This window comes from Malus domestica, chromosome 01, assembly GCF_042453785.1.
Source record: "Malus domestica chromosome 01, GDT2T_hap1".
Classification (NCBI taxonomy): domain Eukaryota; kingdom Viridiplantae; phylum Streptophyta; class Magnoliopsida; order Rosales; family Rosaceae; genus Malus; species Malus domestica.
The window spans coordinates 23339334-23352997 of record NC_091661.1 but is presented as its reverse complement, the minus strand read 5'-3'; the positions used below and the strand labels follow the sequence as shown (position 1 = coordinate 23352997).

The 13664-nt window shown below is 42.4% G+C and overlaps 2 protein-coding genes across 2 annotated transcripts; both read left to right on the top strand.

Annotated features, from left to right (window-relative positions):
- LOC103426379 (uncharacterized) lies at window positions 1–1474 on the top strand. Its single transcript, XM_008364475.4, has 3 exons — window positions 1–224; window positions 359–464; window positions 1114–1474. Exons 1-3 carry the CDS (start codon window positions 189–191, stop codon window positions 1254–1256), a joined length of 285 nt encoding a protein of 94 aa, XP_008362697.1. The 5' UTR covers window positions 1–188; the 3' UTR covers window positions 1257–1474.
- Window positions 1475–6710: 5236 nt separating this feature from the next.
- On the top strand, window positions 6711–7418 carry LOC139189204 (uncharacterized). The gene has a single exon (XM_070807670.1). The coding sequence runs from the start codon at window positions 6711–6713 to the stop codon at window positions 7416–7418; it is 708 nt and encodes a 235-aa protein (XP_070663771.1).
- The last annotated feature ends 6246 nt before the right edge of the window (window positions 7419–13664 follow it).

The following is a 13664-nucleotide window of genomic DNA, read 5'->3' as shown; positions in this document are numbered from 1 at the left end:
TATGACTCTCAGCTCCCTGCGATCTCTAGCCTGCTAGCTAAGCTTTGTATATATATCTTATAAGCAAGTCCCAATCATATTATACTCTCTCTCTCTCTCTCTCTCTCTCTCTCTCTCTCTCTCTCTCTCGTTTGTGTGGTTAAGTTCCAGAAGAATTCGACCTACTTAAGATCATAGAAATAGAGATCATGGGAGATTCTTCATCAGCATCATATATACACATGGTAACTTATTCCACTTCGAGTATGCATACATATACGTATATAACAGCTATATGTACATGTTCATGCTTCAGTTTTTCGTTATTGGTTATGATATATTTGGGATGACGGTTGTGCCCTAATTTGAAATATTATAGGTGCAGCACCTGATAGAGAAGTGTTTGACCTACCACTTGACCAAAGAGGAGTGCATGGAAGCTCTTTCTAAACATGCAAACATCAAACCTGTTATCACCTCTACTGGTTATAACTCTCTCTCTCTCTCTCTCTCTCTCTCTCTCTCTCTCTCTCTGCAACATAGTCATACTATCACAATATGCATGCAAGTAAACGAACATCAAACCCACGCACCACAGAAGTTCTTGAGGCTGTGAGTAACCAAGAGATGCATGTTTGTAGGCTGATTATCACCCGTGAGTCGTTACTCAAAATTATTGTTCTAAAATTGACGAACACAAAAGTTAATGATTCTTCTAATAAAACTGTAACAGCCCCAGTAAAGAATCTGCCCAATTTTGGCTTAAATTAAACGAATTATATGGGCAGCCCCAAAATAAGATTAAGCAGTCGGAGGCTTGTAACTCTAGTGTTTAAGAGTGTTCATAAGTTAATAACATAATATGTTAGAGATTCTGAGTCGAAATTACGACTCTTTATATCTCTTGTTCAAATATAAAATTGAGCCAAAGTCGATCGACTACGGTACGTACCATCTTCAACAATCTCCCAAACTATTAATGTGCATATATGTAAATAACTGCAGTGATTATATATATATATATGAACTTAACCTAGTTGGTAAAAATTTTGACGTAAATTCTTAGTTAAAATACTGATAATAAAGTAGTGATGATCATATGTGTTGATATATGAATGATTGTGGTGAGTGCAGTATGGAATGAACTGGAGAAAGTGAACAAGGAATTCTTCGAGGCGTATGAAGAGTCTCAGAATAAAGGAGATCGAATGTCAGAGGAAGAGACAAGCCAATTGATACAAAAGATGATCTCGGATTCCAAAGATTCCGACGACTAGTTATTTACACACACATGCCAACCATCTATCGATCGAAGGCGATCTCACTTTGGCTTCTGCTTTCTGGTTGGTAGCTTCAGATATATGCAGCCAAACTACAATAGGCAATAAGATCAAATGATTATCGTCTTATTATCCGGCCCCATGCGCAAATATATATGTATTTATTATTCTGTATGAAAATAAATAATACAGAAGAGTACGGATTTATTTTATAACCGATTCGTTTTTAATTTTAATTTTTCTTATTAAATATAGTGAGAAAGTATATGGAAGAATACGTGAATTAAGATTGAGGAGCAAGTGTGGTTGGAGGAAGAGGGGAAAATACACTTGGAATATCATACAAATTAAAAACCCAAAACTCAGAAACCTATTAAGTTGTTTTCAATTTTTGATTTGTGGTTTTCATGTAACATTTCATGGGAGTTTTTTTCATCTTTCTCATCACTCTTTTTGTCCATATTCATTCCTCATTTCTTCCTTGTATTTCGTTATTCTAACGAAAATTAATAAGTAAAACATATCAAAACGAGGTCGTAAAGATGCCAAGTAATGCAATTTACAATTAGTAGTTGTAAACACAAATCCGTCATCCATGCACGTAGGTTTAGGTCGAACTTACTATATAAACACATGTAATTAGATAATAATTTGCGGTAATAATAATGTTGTAGAGAAAGTAGCACTGTCCGCAGCTGCTTTTCGGAAATTTGTCGTATGGTGGGGCCGGTGGGCGCAATCACACCATGCTAGAAGCTTCACGTGTCGACAGATGTCATTTGAATTGTCATTGTGCTTCGTCTTGTAGCAGTAGTAGTGTTTAAATAGAGTAGGATTCTTTTCTTCGTCATTTTCTTTTCTTTCCTCTCATTCTCTCTCATTTTCTTTTGTCCTTTTTTGAAGAAAAAAATCAACGTAAGATGTTGATGTGTTATAATCGCAACTGTTTAAATAAAAAGAAATTGTAAGAGACCAAAATTTGGAAGAAATAGAATCTAACTCTGCTTAAATAAATACATATTCATATGATGGCATGCAGTTGCATTTGCATTATACTAGTGTTGATTTTTTGGAAGATTGTAGTGATGTTATTTGTTTATAGAGTATACAATGAATGAAGCAAACAATGTGGGGACTCCAACTACGTTGCGGGGTCGTCGTAATCACATACTTTTATTTAATTCCCTTGTTTTGTGATCATTTGTTTGTTTCTTTGTTCTTTACCAGCTTATTTTTTGTGAAAAATCTCGAGTGCCCATGTGGTTTTACAATTTTTTTTACAAGAAGCGATAGTTTGATATTTTATTAGAGTAATGTGATACTAACTATATATGTGTCACCTTTCTAATAAATGTAGGGTCCGTCAACACATATAGATCATATTTTATATTAGAAATATGATACAAATATATGATAAGAGTAACATTTTTGTCATATTTTATATTAGAAGGATGATACAAATATGTGGTAAGAGTAACATTTTTATTTTATTAATCAATGTAAACAAATATAAAGGTGCCAATTGGGCACAATGCTCTACTGGTCAAGAAAATGATCTAGACCGAATTTGCTCAAATAGACAACTATAGTAAACCCCTAAACGGTTATCATATATACGAAAACTACAATGTCTCCAATATTAATCTGTTACAAAACGATACACAACAAGTATGTATCGACAACTACAACAGCCCATCACTGAATAGTGATGCCATATAAAGCCATCGTAGAAAAGTGAGACCACATAAAGTCATTGTTGGTATACGAGACCACAAAAGTAATTGCTCTAGATGAAGACCACACCACATAAATTATCCCTCAAGACGAAGACCACATCTAGTCGTCAATGTATATAGTGTAACCACAATACAACATAACTGCCGTACACCGAGAAGGGACCCACCAGTCATCTCATCAAGCCGCAGCTACTACTACCTCAACCCTCAACCAAATTTGAAGCTCGACATGGCAGAGCCACTATATCTGACACGCGTAAAGCGGTGGGATAAACGGAGCTGCTCACCTAAGGCGGTGCAAGCATCATATCCCCAAGCCTAGGGCGGCGCAGCCGTCACTTTCGATCACTGAGGCGGTCAGCCGAATGGTCAGTGCACACAAGGCGGTGGGGCTGCCTCCGAACGCCTAAGATGGTTGAAGAGTCAAAAACTGGTCGCCCAAGGCGACACAAATGCCAGGTCCCGATGCCTAGGGCGACACAGCCTTCAAAGGCGATCAACCATCCAATCTGAAAGCATAAGGCGACGTAGCCACAAAAACAGGTCGGTGAGGTTGCTGCATGCAGATTCAAGCGAACGAAGGTGGATCCGACCCACTAAAAGCATAAGGATCATTGATTAGTGCAAAAGTTGGACTGGTTGTAAGAATAGAAGTTAAAACTTCCGATTTTTATTTCTTTCTTTCTTTGAAATTGAAGCTGGAAGATGAATTGGTCTTGATACAAGCTTATATCTCTAATGTTTATTTATCAAGAATAGATAAGCATCGTATGACTATCATTTTTGTTTCTAATTATCATATTATATGTTTACTAACATAAAAAAAAATAAAAAATAAAAAAAGTAAGTGAACACTATGTTGAGATTAAATATGTGATGCCTAGACAACCAAGTATGTTATGGATATGAACAATATCTCATTGTTTATACCACACATTAACAATGAGATATCGTTCCTATCCATAATATCTTCCATTTCTAAGTAAGAAATCCTATAATTTTTGTGAGGATTGGAAAGAATAATGTAGTTGCATAACCAAATTCATTCCCATCCCACACAAGGACACTTGCAAAAGACAGAGAAAAATAAAGGGAACTTTAACGAAAAGCTCCCGGTACTGTTTACTTTAACGAAAAACCACATTTTTACACTAAAAAGTCAATTCTGGTACTATTCACTTTACCCTTTATTTTGTCCTTATCGTTAAAACTCAATGTTTTCAAACCATTTTCATTAGTTTCCTAAAAATAAGACAAAGAGGCTCAATCTCAATTCCAATAAAAGGGTCGAAAGTGAACGTAGCTCAATAGAAAGGTGCGTTTTGTAAGCGTGCTCAATGGTTGGAAGTCACATATGGCCCAGAAAAATCATTGATTGGTTCGGCTGCCATTAGTCGGTGGCATTGTTAGCATTGTTTTGGGCCACATGTGTGTTGAGTTGCCTGGATAGGTGCGTTTTGTAAGTGTGCTCGATGGTTGGAACTCATATGGCTCTGAAAAATAACTGATTGGTTCGGCTGCTATTAGTCGCACTGTTTTGGGCCCTAGGTTTTATTTTTATTTTGTTTGGTGTGTGTACGGTCGTACCCACGAATTTCTCTTTAAGAGAAGTTATCTCAATTGGGCAATTGAACTCCCCAAAATCTCAACATCCCTCTCCATCCCAGCCTAATCAGTCGGGCCATTGGTAGGCTTAAGACCGCCGAACAAAGGAGTCGGGCAGGAACAACCTGACCCTGCACCCGAGGCCATGTGACGTTAGCCTACCGTTATCCATGATATAATTTTTTTTGCGCTAGGCTCGTGCTTGAGGCGAGTGGTCCAACAAAATGCAGGTTGTGGAGCAAAAAATAATCAAAAAAATATGGAGGCGATACGTGGATTTTTGGGTGAAAACGACAAGATTACCCTCGAGGCACATCAGAACTCCTACACTCGAGCAGTTGACAATCATGACTCAATCATAACTCAATCAAGGTCAAAAATGCTCAAAATGGGTAATCATTCAAAACCTATTTCATCCATCCTCATCAAATCTACAAGGTAACCCCTAAATCATTCATTTCAAATTATATTAATTAGCTAATTAATTAATTTATTACTCAATTAATTAATTAATTACTTAATTAATTAATTAATTACTCAATTAATTTATTAATTAGCTAACAAATTATGAATCACACCCAAAAAACCATCTAAGTGGCCGGTCCCCATCCTCCCAAAGGGGCCGGCCATACCCCTATAAACACCACCTCATTTTCTCCAAAACTCAATTCCAACTTTTTTACAAAATTCTCTAAATTCTCCAACATTTTTCCCTCAAAATTCTTTGGCATCGGAGGTTCTTTGGCCAAAGCCCCCCCCCCCAATTCATTGTGGGAGCGTGAGGCTCTTGGCCTTGACCTAAGGTGTTATTTGTTTTGTAGGTGCAATTTTGTCCAAGAACAAGAAAGAAGAAATTTGCATCCACAAATTGGTGCTTTCATTGAGAGTCTTGATCAAACGCTCGTAGAAGACTCTCGCATTCAAGATTTTTCATTTTCTTGTTCACTTATAGATTTTTCGTACGTTCTTATTCTTGGAATTTTTATTTTTAAAAATTCTTTGATAAAACGTAAAAGAAAAGTACAATGGCAAGAGATTCGGAAACCTCAACTAACAAAAATTCCACCGTTCAAGAATTAGGACTGCGGCGATCTACGAGGCTCAACACAATGATGAGTGGAGTGCCACCACCCCCATAGGCCACCACGGGAGCCACCCTCGACAAGGCCCATGGCACCATAACCACGGCCCAAGCCATGCCATTCAAGCCCACACGGGCCCAAGCCCAAGGCGAGACGGTCCAAGCCACTCAAGCCCCACGCGAACCCAACGTGTTGCCAAGCCGAGCAGCCCATTCCCGTGGCCCAGCCTGCTCCCGCGGTATGGCCTGCTCCCGTGGCCTTCCAAGCAGCCCAAAGCGATCCAAGATTAGTTCAACCATCCCGGCTTCAAATTTCTGGGCCTACGATTGAACCAGGGGCATTTTCATCACATTTCTTTGTGGATTTGACATTTCCCAACTCAAATCTCGAGCCTAGAGTCTACCACACTTCCACTGATCAATGAGACGCATTCATTCTAAGTTTTTCCAACCCAAATGGAGAACATACCTTGTCTCGACAAGTTATAGAATTGACGAGAACCTTCACACAACAGACGACCTTAGTGAATCAGCTCTTACAGCGTACCGAGATGCAACGTGCCTCAGACGAAGTGTCCCAAAGTAGGACAAGGGCAGACAAAGAACCTCTCCAGCAATGTCCCGGTAAACAGCCATTCAACCAGCCACGAACCGAGCGTTTGGGCAATGTACATTCCCGATTGGGCCCCCGAGATAGCGTATACTCCCGTCTTAGTGTGCGGAGGAGCGTGCACTCTGGACTAGGCCCACTGACGAGCATACATTCACGGTTGGGGCCACACTCTGATAGTCAACATGAGCAACCTTACAGGCGAAGTGTTCATTCGCAGCTAGACCCACAAGGAGCATCATCCACCTTACATCGTAGTAGGCAGCATGAAGGACGGAGAGAAGCAGTCACTTAGTTCGGCTCAAGCTCAACCAGCAGCCTGTGAAGAATTCCCTCGCCTGCTAGAAACGAACCACATGCACTGCAACCGCAGCATAAAAGATCTGAGCATGTGGAATAGCAGCTTAGACCAGTAGGCCATGACCGGGAGTAGCCAAGAACTCCGTTACCCTAAACAAAGGCAAATTCATGAAGAAGTGGAAAAGCTCATGATCGAGCGATTACGCAATTTCCAACATAACAAAGTCACTAACGAGGCACTACGATGGGACATGACCAACATAAGCAGGTCACCCTTCAAGGATGAGATCGAGCAGGCAAAGCCTTTATGCAAGTTCAACATGCCACATTTCACATCCTTCAAAAGGGATGGAGACCCTGAAAGACACTTAAAGCACTTCCGAAGCGCAATGATCCTCTATCGAAACAACGACGATCTCATGTGCAAGATATTCGCCACCACTCTACAAAGCAAGGAGCATTATTGGTTCTACACCCTGTCGCCACAATCCATATGGAGTTTCGACGAATTTTCTTTGGTTTTCACCAAAGAATATTCATCATATTGCTCGATCAAGGAAAAGTCTTACCACTTGTTCAACATCAAGAAGAACCCAAATAAGTCGCTTTGTGACTATGTGAAGAGGTTCAAAGTAGAGAAGGCAAAGATAGTTGGATGCAATGACTCAATAGTTAGAGCAGCCTTCCAAAAAAAACTTCTAGCAGACCACCCGCTGTTCGGAGAATTGATTATGAAAGAAGATCTAACTCTGACAGACTCTTCGCTTTGGCAGGGAAACATGCACTTTGGGACGAGGTTTGCCGATGCACATGCAAGGCAAATATGAGCGATCTTGAATATGAAGTCCCTCACTACTCTGAAGGAGATTCAAGGTCTGACTTGACGAGCAGCCGCATCTGAAGCAGCAATAAGCTCTACCCTCATACAAGAAGAGCTGGGGGCCCAACTACCTGTATTCCACATTTCAAAAGCTCTCATCGTTTCGAAAACTAGCTACCAGAAATTCAAAAGCTAACTTTGGCGACAGTTGTTGCAACTCGAAAACTCAAGTTATACCATCAGACGCACACAGTCATCCTCATGACACACTATTTCTCCCAATCCAGACGTGCGACGATAAAGGTGCAGACACTGACGGTGCAAATTTTTTTGACAAATGCAAGAACTTAGCTCAAAAGGCACGCAAATGCAGACGAACACTAGAATGATGCTTGGAAGTAAGTTTTATCCTTGTCGCCCCATAAGATTCTACATAGGAGTAACATGTACCGTTAAGTTGAGCATTATCTCCTGCTACGTGTCACACGGCCCTAGCCGACACTTGCTCTATGATTCAGCTCTAGAGCGGCCCGATACCCGCAGTTTAGCATCTCCTGCTACGTGTAACATGTCCTCAGCTTCACGGCTTCCTACCGCGCCTTCATGCCTAGCCTAGGCGACCCAACAGAGCGAGCCAACGACGTTCCGGAGGCAGCCAAACATGCCTTAGCCATGCATGTTTTGCCTGATGGAGACTTCTGGCATTTGCACGTCAACGACGCATCCAACTACAAAGGCTCAAAGCAGGCATGGTCTTTGTCACCCTATACGGTTTGATGCTCGAGCAGGAGATTACTATAGGCTTCAAGGCATCCAACAACGAAGCAGAGTACGAAGCCCTACTAGCAGGCATCCGAATGGCAAAAGACTTAGTGGTGAAAAAGCTTGCAATTCATTCCGATTCCCAGCTAATCACCAGCCAGACTACTGGGAGTACAAGGCAAAACATCCAAAGATGGCACAATACTTAGAGAAAGTACGTAAGCAACTTGAGGCATTTTAGACTTACACCTTCACTCAAGTTCCGCGGGCAGATAACGCTCACGCTGACACACTAACCGGCCTAGTCTCTATCCTTGACCACCAACTCAAACGCTTTATCTCGGTGGAATATCTAGACAAGCCAAGCATAGAGGCGGAACCAACAGCCAAAGTGTCACAGGTTAATAAAACTCCAAACTGGCAAAGTTCTATTATAGACTACCTAGTCAATGACACACTCCTCACAAAAAGGTTGGAGTCTAGAAAGCTCCAAATAAAGGCAGCACGTTACTACATGTAGAACGACATTCTTACCCGACGATCCTACACTGGACCACATCTTCGCTACCTAGTGCCTCCCGACGACCTAAAGGTTCTAAGCTCAATCCACGAAGGGGTTTATGGAAATCACTCCGGAGGCCGATCCTTAGCGCAGAGAGTTCTTAACGTAGGCTACTACTGGCCTACCATAGATTTAGACGCTAAGGAGTTAGTGCAAAAGTGTGATCGCTGCCAACGCTACAAACTGGTACTAGCACTACCTGCCAGCGAGCTACACCCACGGTAAGTCCTTGGCAGTTTATGCAGTGGGCAATCGACTTGGCAGGGCCAATGTCGCTCGCTATTAGGGGCAGAGGCATGATGATCATGGCAACCGATTATTTCACCAAATAGGTAAAAAAAGAGCCCATGACAACCACAACTCAAGCAGATATAGAGCGCTTCATATGAAGGAACATTATTTGTCAATTTGGCATCCCCAATCCATTGTCACTGACAACAGCCCGTAATCTATGGTCACTGACAACGGCCCGTAATCCATGGTCACTGACAACAACCCGTAATCCATGGTCACTGACAACGGCCCGTAATCCATGGGTAAATATTTGGCGAAGTTTTTCCAAAAGTATGGCATCAAGCAGCACATGTCCACACCGAGATATCCTCAAGGCAATGGGTAGGCCGAAGCATCCAACAAGACAATTCTCAACTGCCTTAAGAAATCCCTCCCCGACAAAAAGAGAAAGTGGCCAGACAAACTCCCCAGATGTCTATGGCCACAAGCTTAGATCTGGCAGATGAGAAGTGCGAGCAAACCATCACCCGCATCGCAGCCTACCAGCAGTAGCTCATCTTCAGCTACAACAAAAGGGCTAAGATCCGGCAGTTCCAACTCGTGGATCTAGTCTTAATAAAAGCTTTCATCACTGTCCATATAGAAGGCTCCAAAAAGATGGATCCTATCTGGGAAGGTCAGTACAAGATCAACAAAGTAGGCGACAATGGTAGTTACACCCTTGCCACCATGAATGACAAAGAGATCGAAAAGCATTGGAACGCCTACAATCTGAGGAAGTACCATGTGTGACCTCCCACCATATCAAAGCTCGAAAACTCAAGCAGCTCGACGGGCACCACCTCGCAAGCTGAGGACTATCCAGTTGTTATGCAATTCCTACCTTACAGCTAAGTTCTCGTTTGTTTCACTTGTTTTTCAATGAGAATTCAGAAGTAATCTACAACTTGGCTCGACTGCATGCTTACAACAGCTGATCACTCATGCACTTCAAAAGAAGACCATACCCTTCTTAGGGACTTATCACATGAATTACGCCATCTGAGAGACCAACCATACTCTCTAGTGTGAGAGGGTAAACCAATTCCTAGACACCCATCTGAGTCTACTCTCTAATGTGAAAGGATAAACTAATTGTTTTATAGTGCGAGAGGGTAAACCAATTCCCCGACACCCACATAGGTCTGTTATCCAAGGTGAAAGGATAAACTTACACTCTGAATATCCATACGTGGATGAGTCGGGATGCCCTGGTATAACTAGGTGCACGATGGCTTGCGCTGAGATTCCTAGAAGTAGCCACAATGGTATTTTTCAAAGCTTAGCTAACTGAAAAATTTTGGGTCTTTTGGCCTAATCTATGAGGAACCGGGCCTCAAAGATGGAGGAGGTATATTACTCAGTACGCCCTATAGACGGCTGCCCTGGAACCCTAAAGTTGCTACCGAGTGCACTAAAGTAACCTACGGTTTCCAGAAGACTGTCTATGGCTTGCCCTTCGAGCAGTAAAGCTGTGCTAGACTTATACAACCACACATTCTTGTGAAAGATTAAACAAACTAGCGTGCATATATGAAGCTTTATCCACTGCAGACATGCTACGTAGTCAATAAGCTTCACCTCTGCTAAGCGCAGAATGACCTACACCAAGTCCTAAAGTGTTGTGATACTTGCTACGCAACTTACGGAATTGGAGAAAGCCAAGGTTAACAGCCTAGTGGTCATGCGGACTTGTCTGCTTCTGTAAATAAGGCGTCCAACTGCCGACCATATGGCTAACAACTTTGCAAAGTTCTACACCAACACCTACGACTGCATATGCTACGCGGCCTGTCTGCTTATAGAAAAGTAGCATGTCTGCCACTGGTTTATAAAGTCTAAAGGTCAGGGCACGAACAAAAGAAGCGAAGATGGAGAAAAACGAAGGAAGCAAGTTTATTAAATTTTCTAGCAAAATTGATAAACGACTAGCAAAGACTGAAAAAGTTCAAGCAAAGCAAAAGCAAAAAGGAAAACAAAGAAAATCCTAATGACTACATAGAAGGCTACTCTTCAGTAGCTTGGACGCTCTACGACTACTTGGTTGCCACACCTTCAGCAGTCGCGGCACCCTCAGCAGCGGCACCATCTAGCGCTTCATCCCCGGCTGCCCCAACTTGGGCACCAACTTCTTCGATTACTTTATCAATGGAAGCCTCAAAATAAAGGAAAGCAAGTCTTCCGAAGAAATAGAGAAGGCTTCGAAGTCTTTCCCATCAAACTCGAAGTCAGACGATCTACCAAAGAGATGATTTACATAACCCAACTTGTAGAAATAGGCATGACTCTGAATAAACAAAGCCTTGAACCCAGCCTTCTCATCATTCAGCTGCTCGTTCTCCTCGAGCAGACCAACACAGATGCCCTGCAGCTCATCCACTTATTTCTACAAACCTTCGTTGATCTTCAGCGTACCTTGGAGTTCCAACACTTGGGGTTCAAGCCTATCAACGACTTTCTTGAAGTGGATCACTTAGTTATAAGCAGCAATCAACTCTTCATCTTTTGCATAAGCAGCAGAACTAAACTCAGAAACGGCACGCTCAAGATCTTGAATCTGAGGTATGTAACATCTGAATCTTCTTCTTTGCACTTTCATATATAACTTGGATCGCGTCAAGCCTAGTCTTCAAGTCAACAATCTCTTGGTCAGCAGTTTCAAGCTGCAAAGAAGTGGGGGCAGAGATATTAGACCCCTTCAAAGCGACGAGCTGAGATTCTAATCATTTGATCTTCTCAGCTAAAGAATAAGTTTCGGCTGCCATATCCTTTGTCACCTCCTTAGCAGCCTTGGTATCCTTTTGGTCAATGAGCATAGACTCGGATGCTAGAATAACCATCTTCTGCATCATGGCAAGTAGGGTAATCTTCCTATACTCGGTCATTAGCTTCGCAAAGGAACTTGGGCAAACGACCCCTCTAACGCCATCGACAAACTTGGCATGTCAATGTCTTCAAGCAGATCTGGTTTCAAAAGCACATTAATCTCAGTAGCCTCCCCAGAAGCAGGCTTAGTGGATTTCTCACAACTGCCCACGCGAGCAGTCTCCTCCTTCCCAGCAGGCGAATCCGTCTCAGCAGCAGGGGGATTGGGTCTTGGCGCCACTTTAGCAGCAGAGTCCATTTTATCACTCTTCATAATAACAAGCCATTCCAAAGGTGAACCGGACTTAGCTTCTAACGGATGTCTTAGTATAGACTTCGGCACTAGGGGTATGACAAAACCTCTACGCTGAGCAATCCTATCATCAATCATATTAGCCATTCTTGACATGGCAGACGCCACATACTCAGATTTGGCAGCCTCCTTTTTCTTCCCATTGGAAGAAGTCATGTCAATCACAGGCCTTTCGGTAGCAGGCGGACCTTCACGAGCATCGGATGAAGTCTTCAGTTTTTTCTCAACCAGCATCTCTTGAGCAAGCAGGGAAGATCTTTTATTTCCACATTCATTTATACTAGGCTCCACGACAACGATTAGACGAGCCAATGCATCCATCTTGATCCTATTTACCTCATCTCTTGGGAGTAACCCACATTTCTCCCGGCAAAGAGGACTAAGCAGCTAACGCCATTCACGGTACTCAGCAAATGAGCTCAACCTATACTGGTTTTTCTCTTATTTTTTCTCTCAGACGAACAGGCAGGAAGCCTGCATGCCCAGCATTCCAGCAGCCCATGAGGCCCACGACCTCCAAATTTCTCTCAATCGCCGGCCTGGCCTGCGTCAGGTCCAAAAGCCCAAAAGATATAAGCCATGCGGCTCGCCTAGCACTGCTTCTCAGTGCCTCAATCTGCGGCCCCAGCCGCACAAGCTGCCCTTGGCTCTAGCCAAACCGAGCAGCCCAAGCAGTGGTCTCTGCCACAACACCTCATCGGCCCATGCCGAGTCGACTTCTGGGCCTTATCAGTCGACGTGCTGCACCACCCCGACGGTTGCCACGCGACAACACTATCCAAGAAGAAAACAAGGAAAATTAAAATTTTCCTCCCTTGATGAGGCTCGGAGAAGACGAAGAAAGCACGAAAGATGATCCTTTACACGAGCAAGTGTAGAAGATTGCTAGGGGAGGGGGAACAAATATCCTCTAGCTTTCTCTTTCTTGTAGGGTAGAATAAATTGCTCTCTAAAGTTGATTTAATCATCTACTTAAGGTAGACTTAAATAGACTTTAGAAGTGATTTATTTCCTTTTCCTAGAAGGTTCCAACTTCCAATTAAAGAGGGAATATACATCAAAATAGGAAACAGTCCTACGTTTCCTAAAGCAAGAAGATCTCTACATCTGCTGCCCTTTCCTGCGAACAGCCCAACATGTGTGGGGGCATTTGTGGAGCCAAAAATAATCAAGAAAAATATAGAGACGACATATGGATTTTTGGGTAAAAATGACAAGATTATCCTCGAGGCACATCGGAACTCCTACGCGTGAGCAATGGACAATCATGACTCAATCAAGGTCAAAAGTGATCAAAATAGGTGATCATTCAAAACCTATTTTATCAATCCTCATCAAATATTCTCCACAAGGTAACCCCCAAATCATTCCCTTCAAATTATATTAATTAGCTAACAAATTATGAATCATACCGAAAAAACCATCCAAGTGGTTGGTCCCCATCCTCCCAAAGGGGTCGGTCATACCCCTATAAATAC

What these genes read in the sequence shown, in the direction of transcription:
- LOC103426379 (XM_008364475.4), top strand. Translation starts at nt 189, where the DNA reads ATGGGAGATTCTTCATCAGCATCATATATACACATG. An exon ending in CAGCATCATATATACACATG is followed by an intron (nt 225 to 358) that starts GTAACTTATTCC and finishes GAAATATTATAG; the next exon opens with GTGCAGCACCTGATAGAGAA. An exon ending in ACCTGTTATCACCTCTACTG is followed by an intron (nt 465 to 1,113) that starts GTTATAACTCTC and finishes TGGTGAGTGCAG; the next exon opens with TATGGAATGAACTGGAGAAA.
- LOC139189204 (XM_070807670.1), top strand. Translation starts at nt 6,711, where the DNA reads ATGACCGGGAGTAGCCAAGAACTCCGTTACCCTAAACAAAGGCAAATT.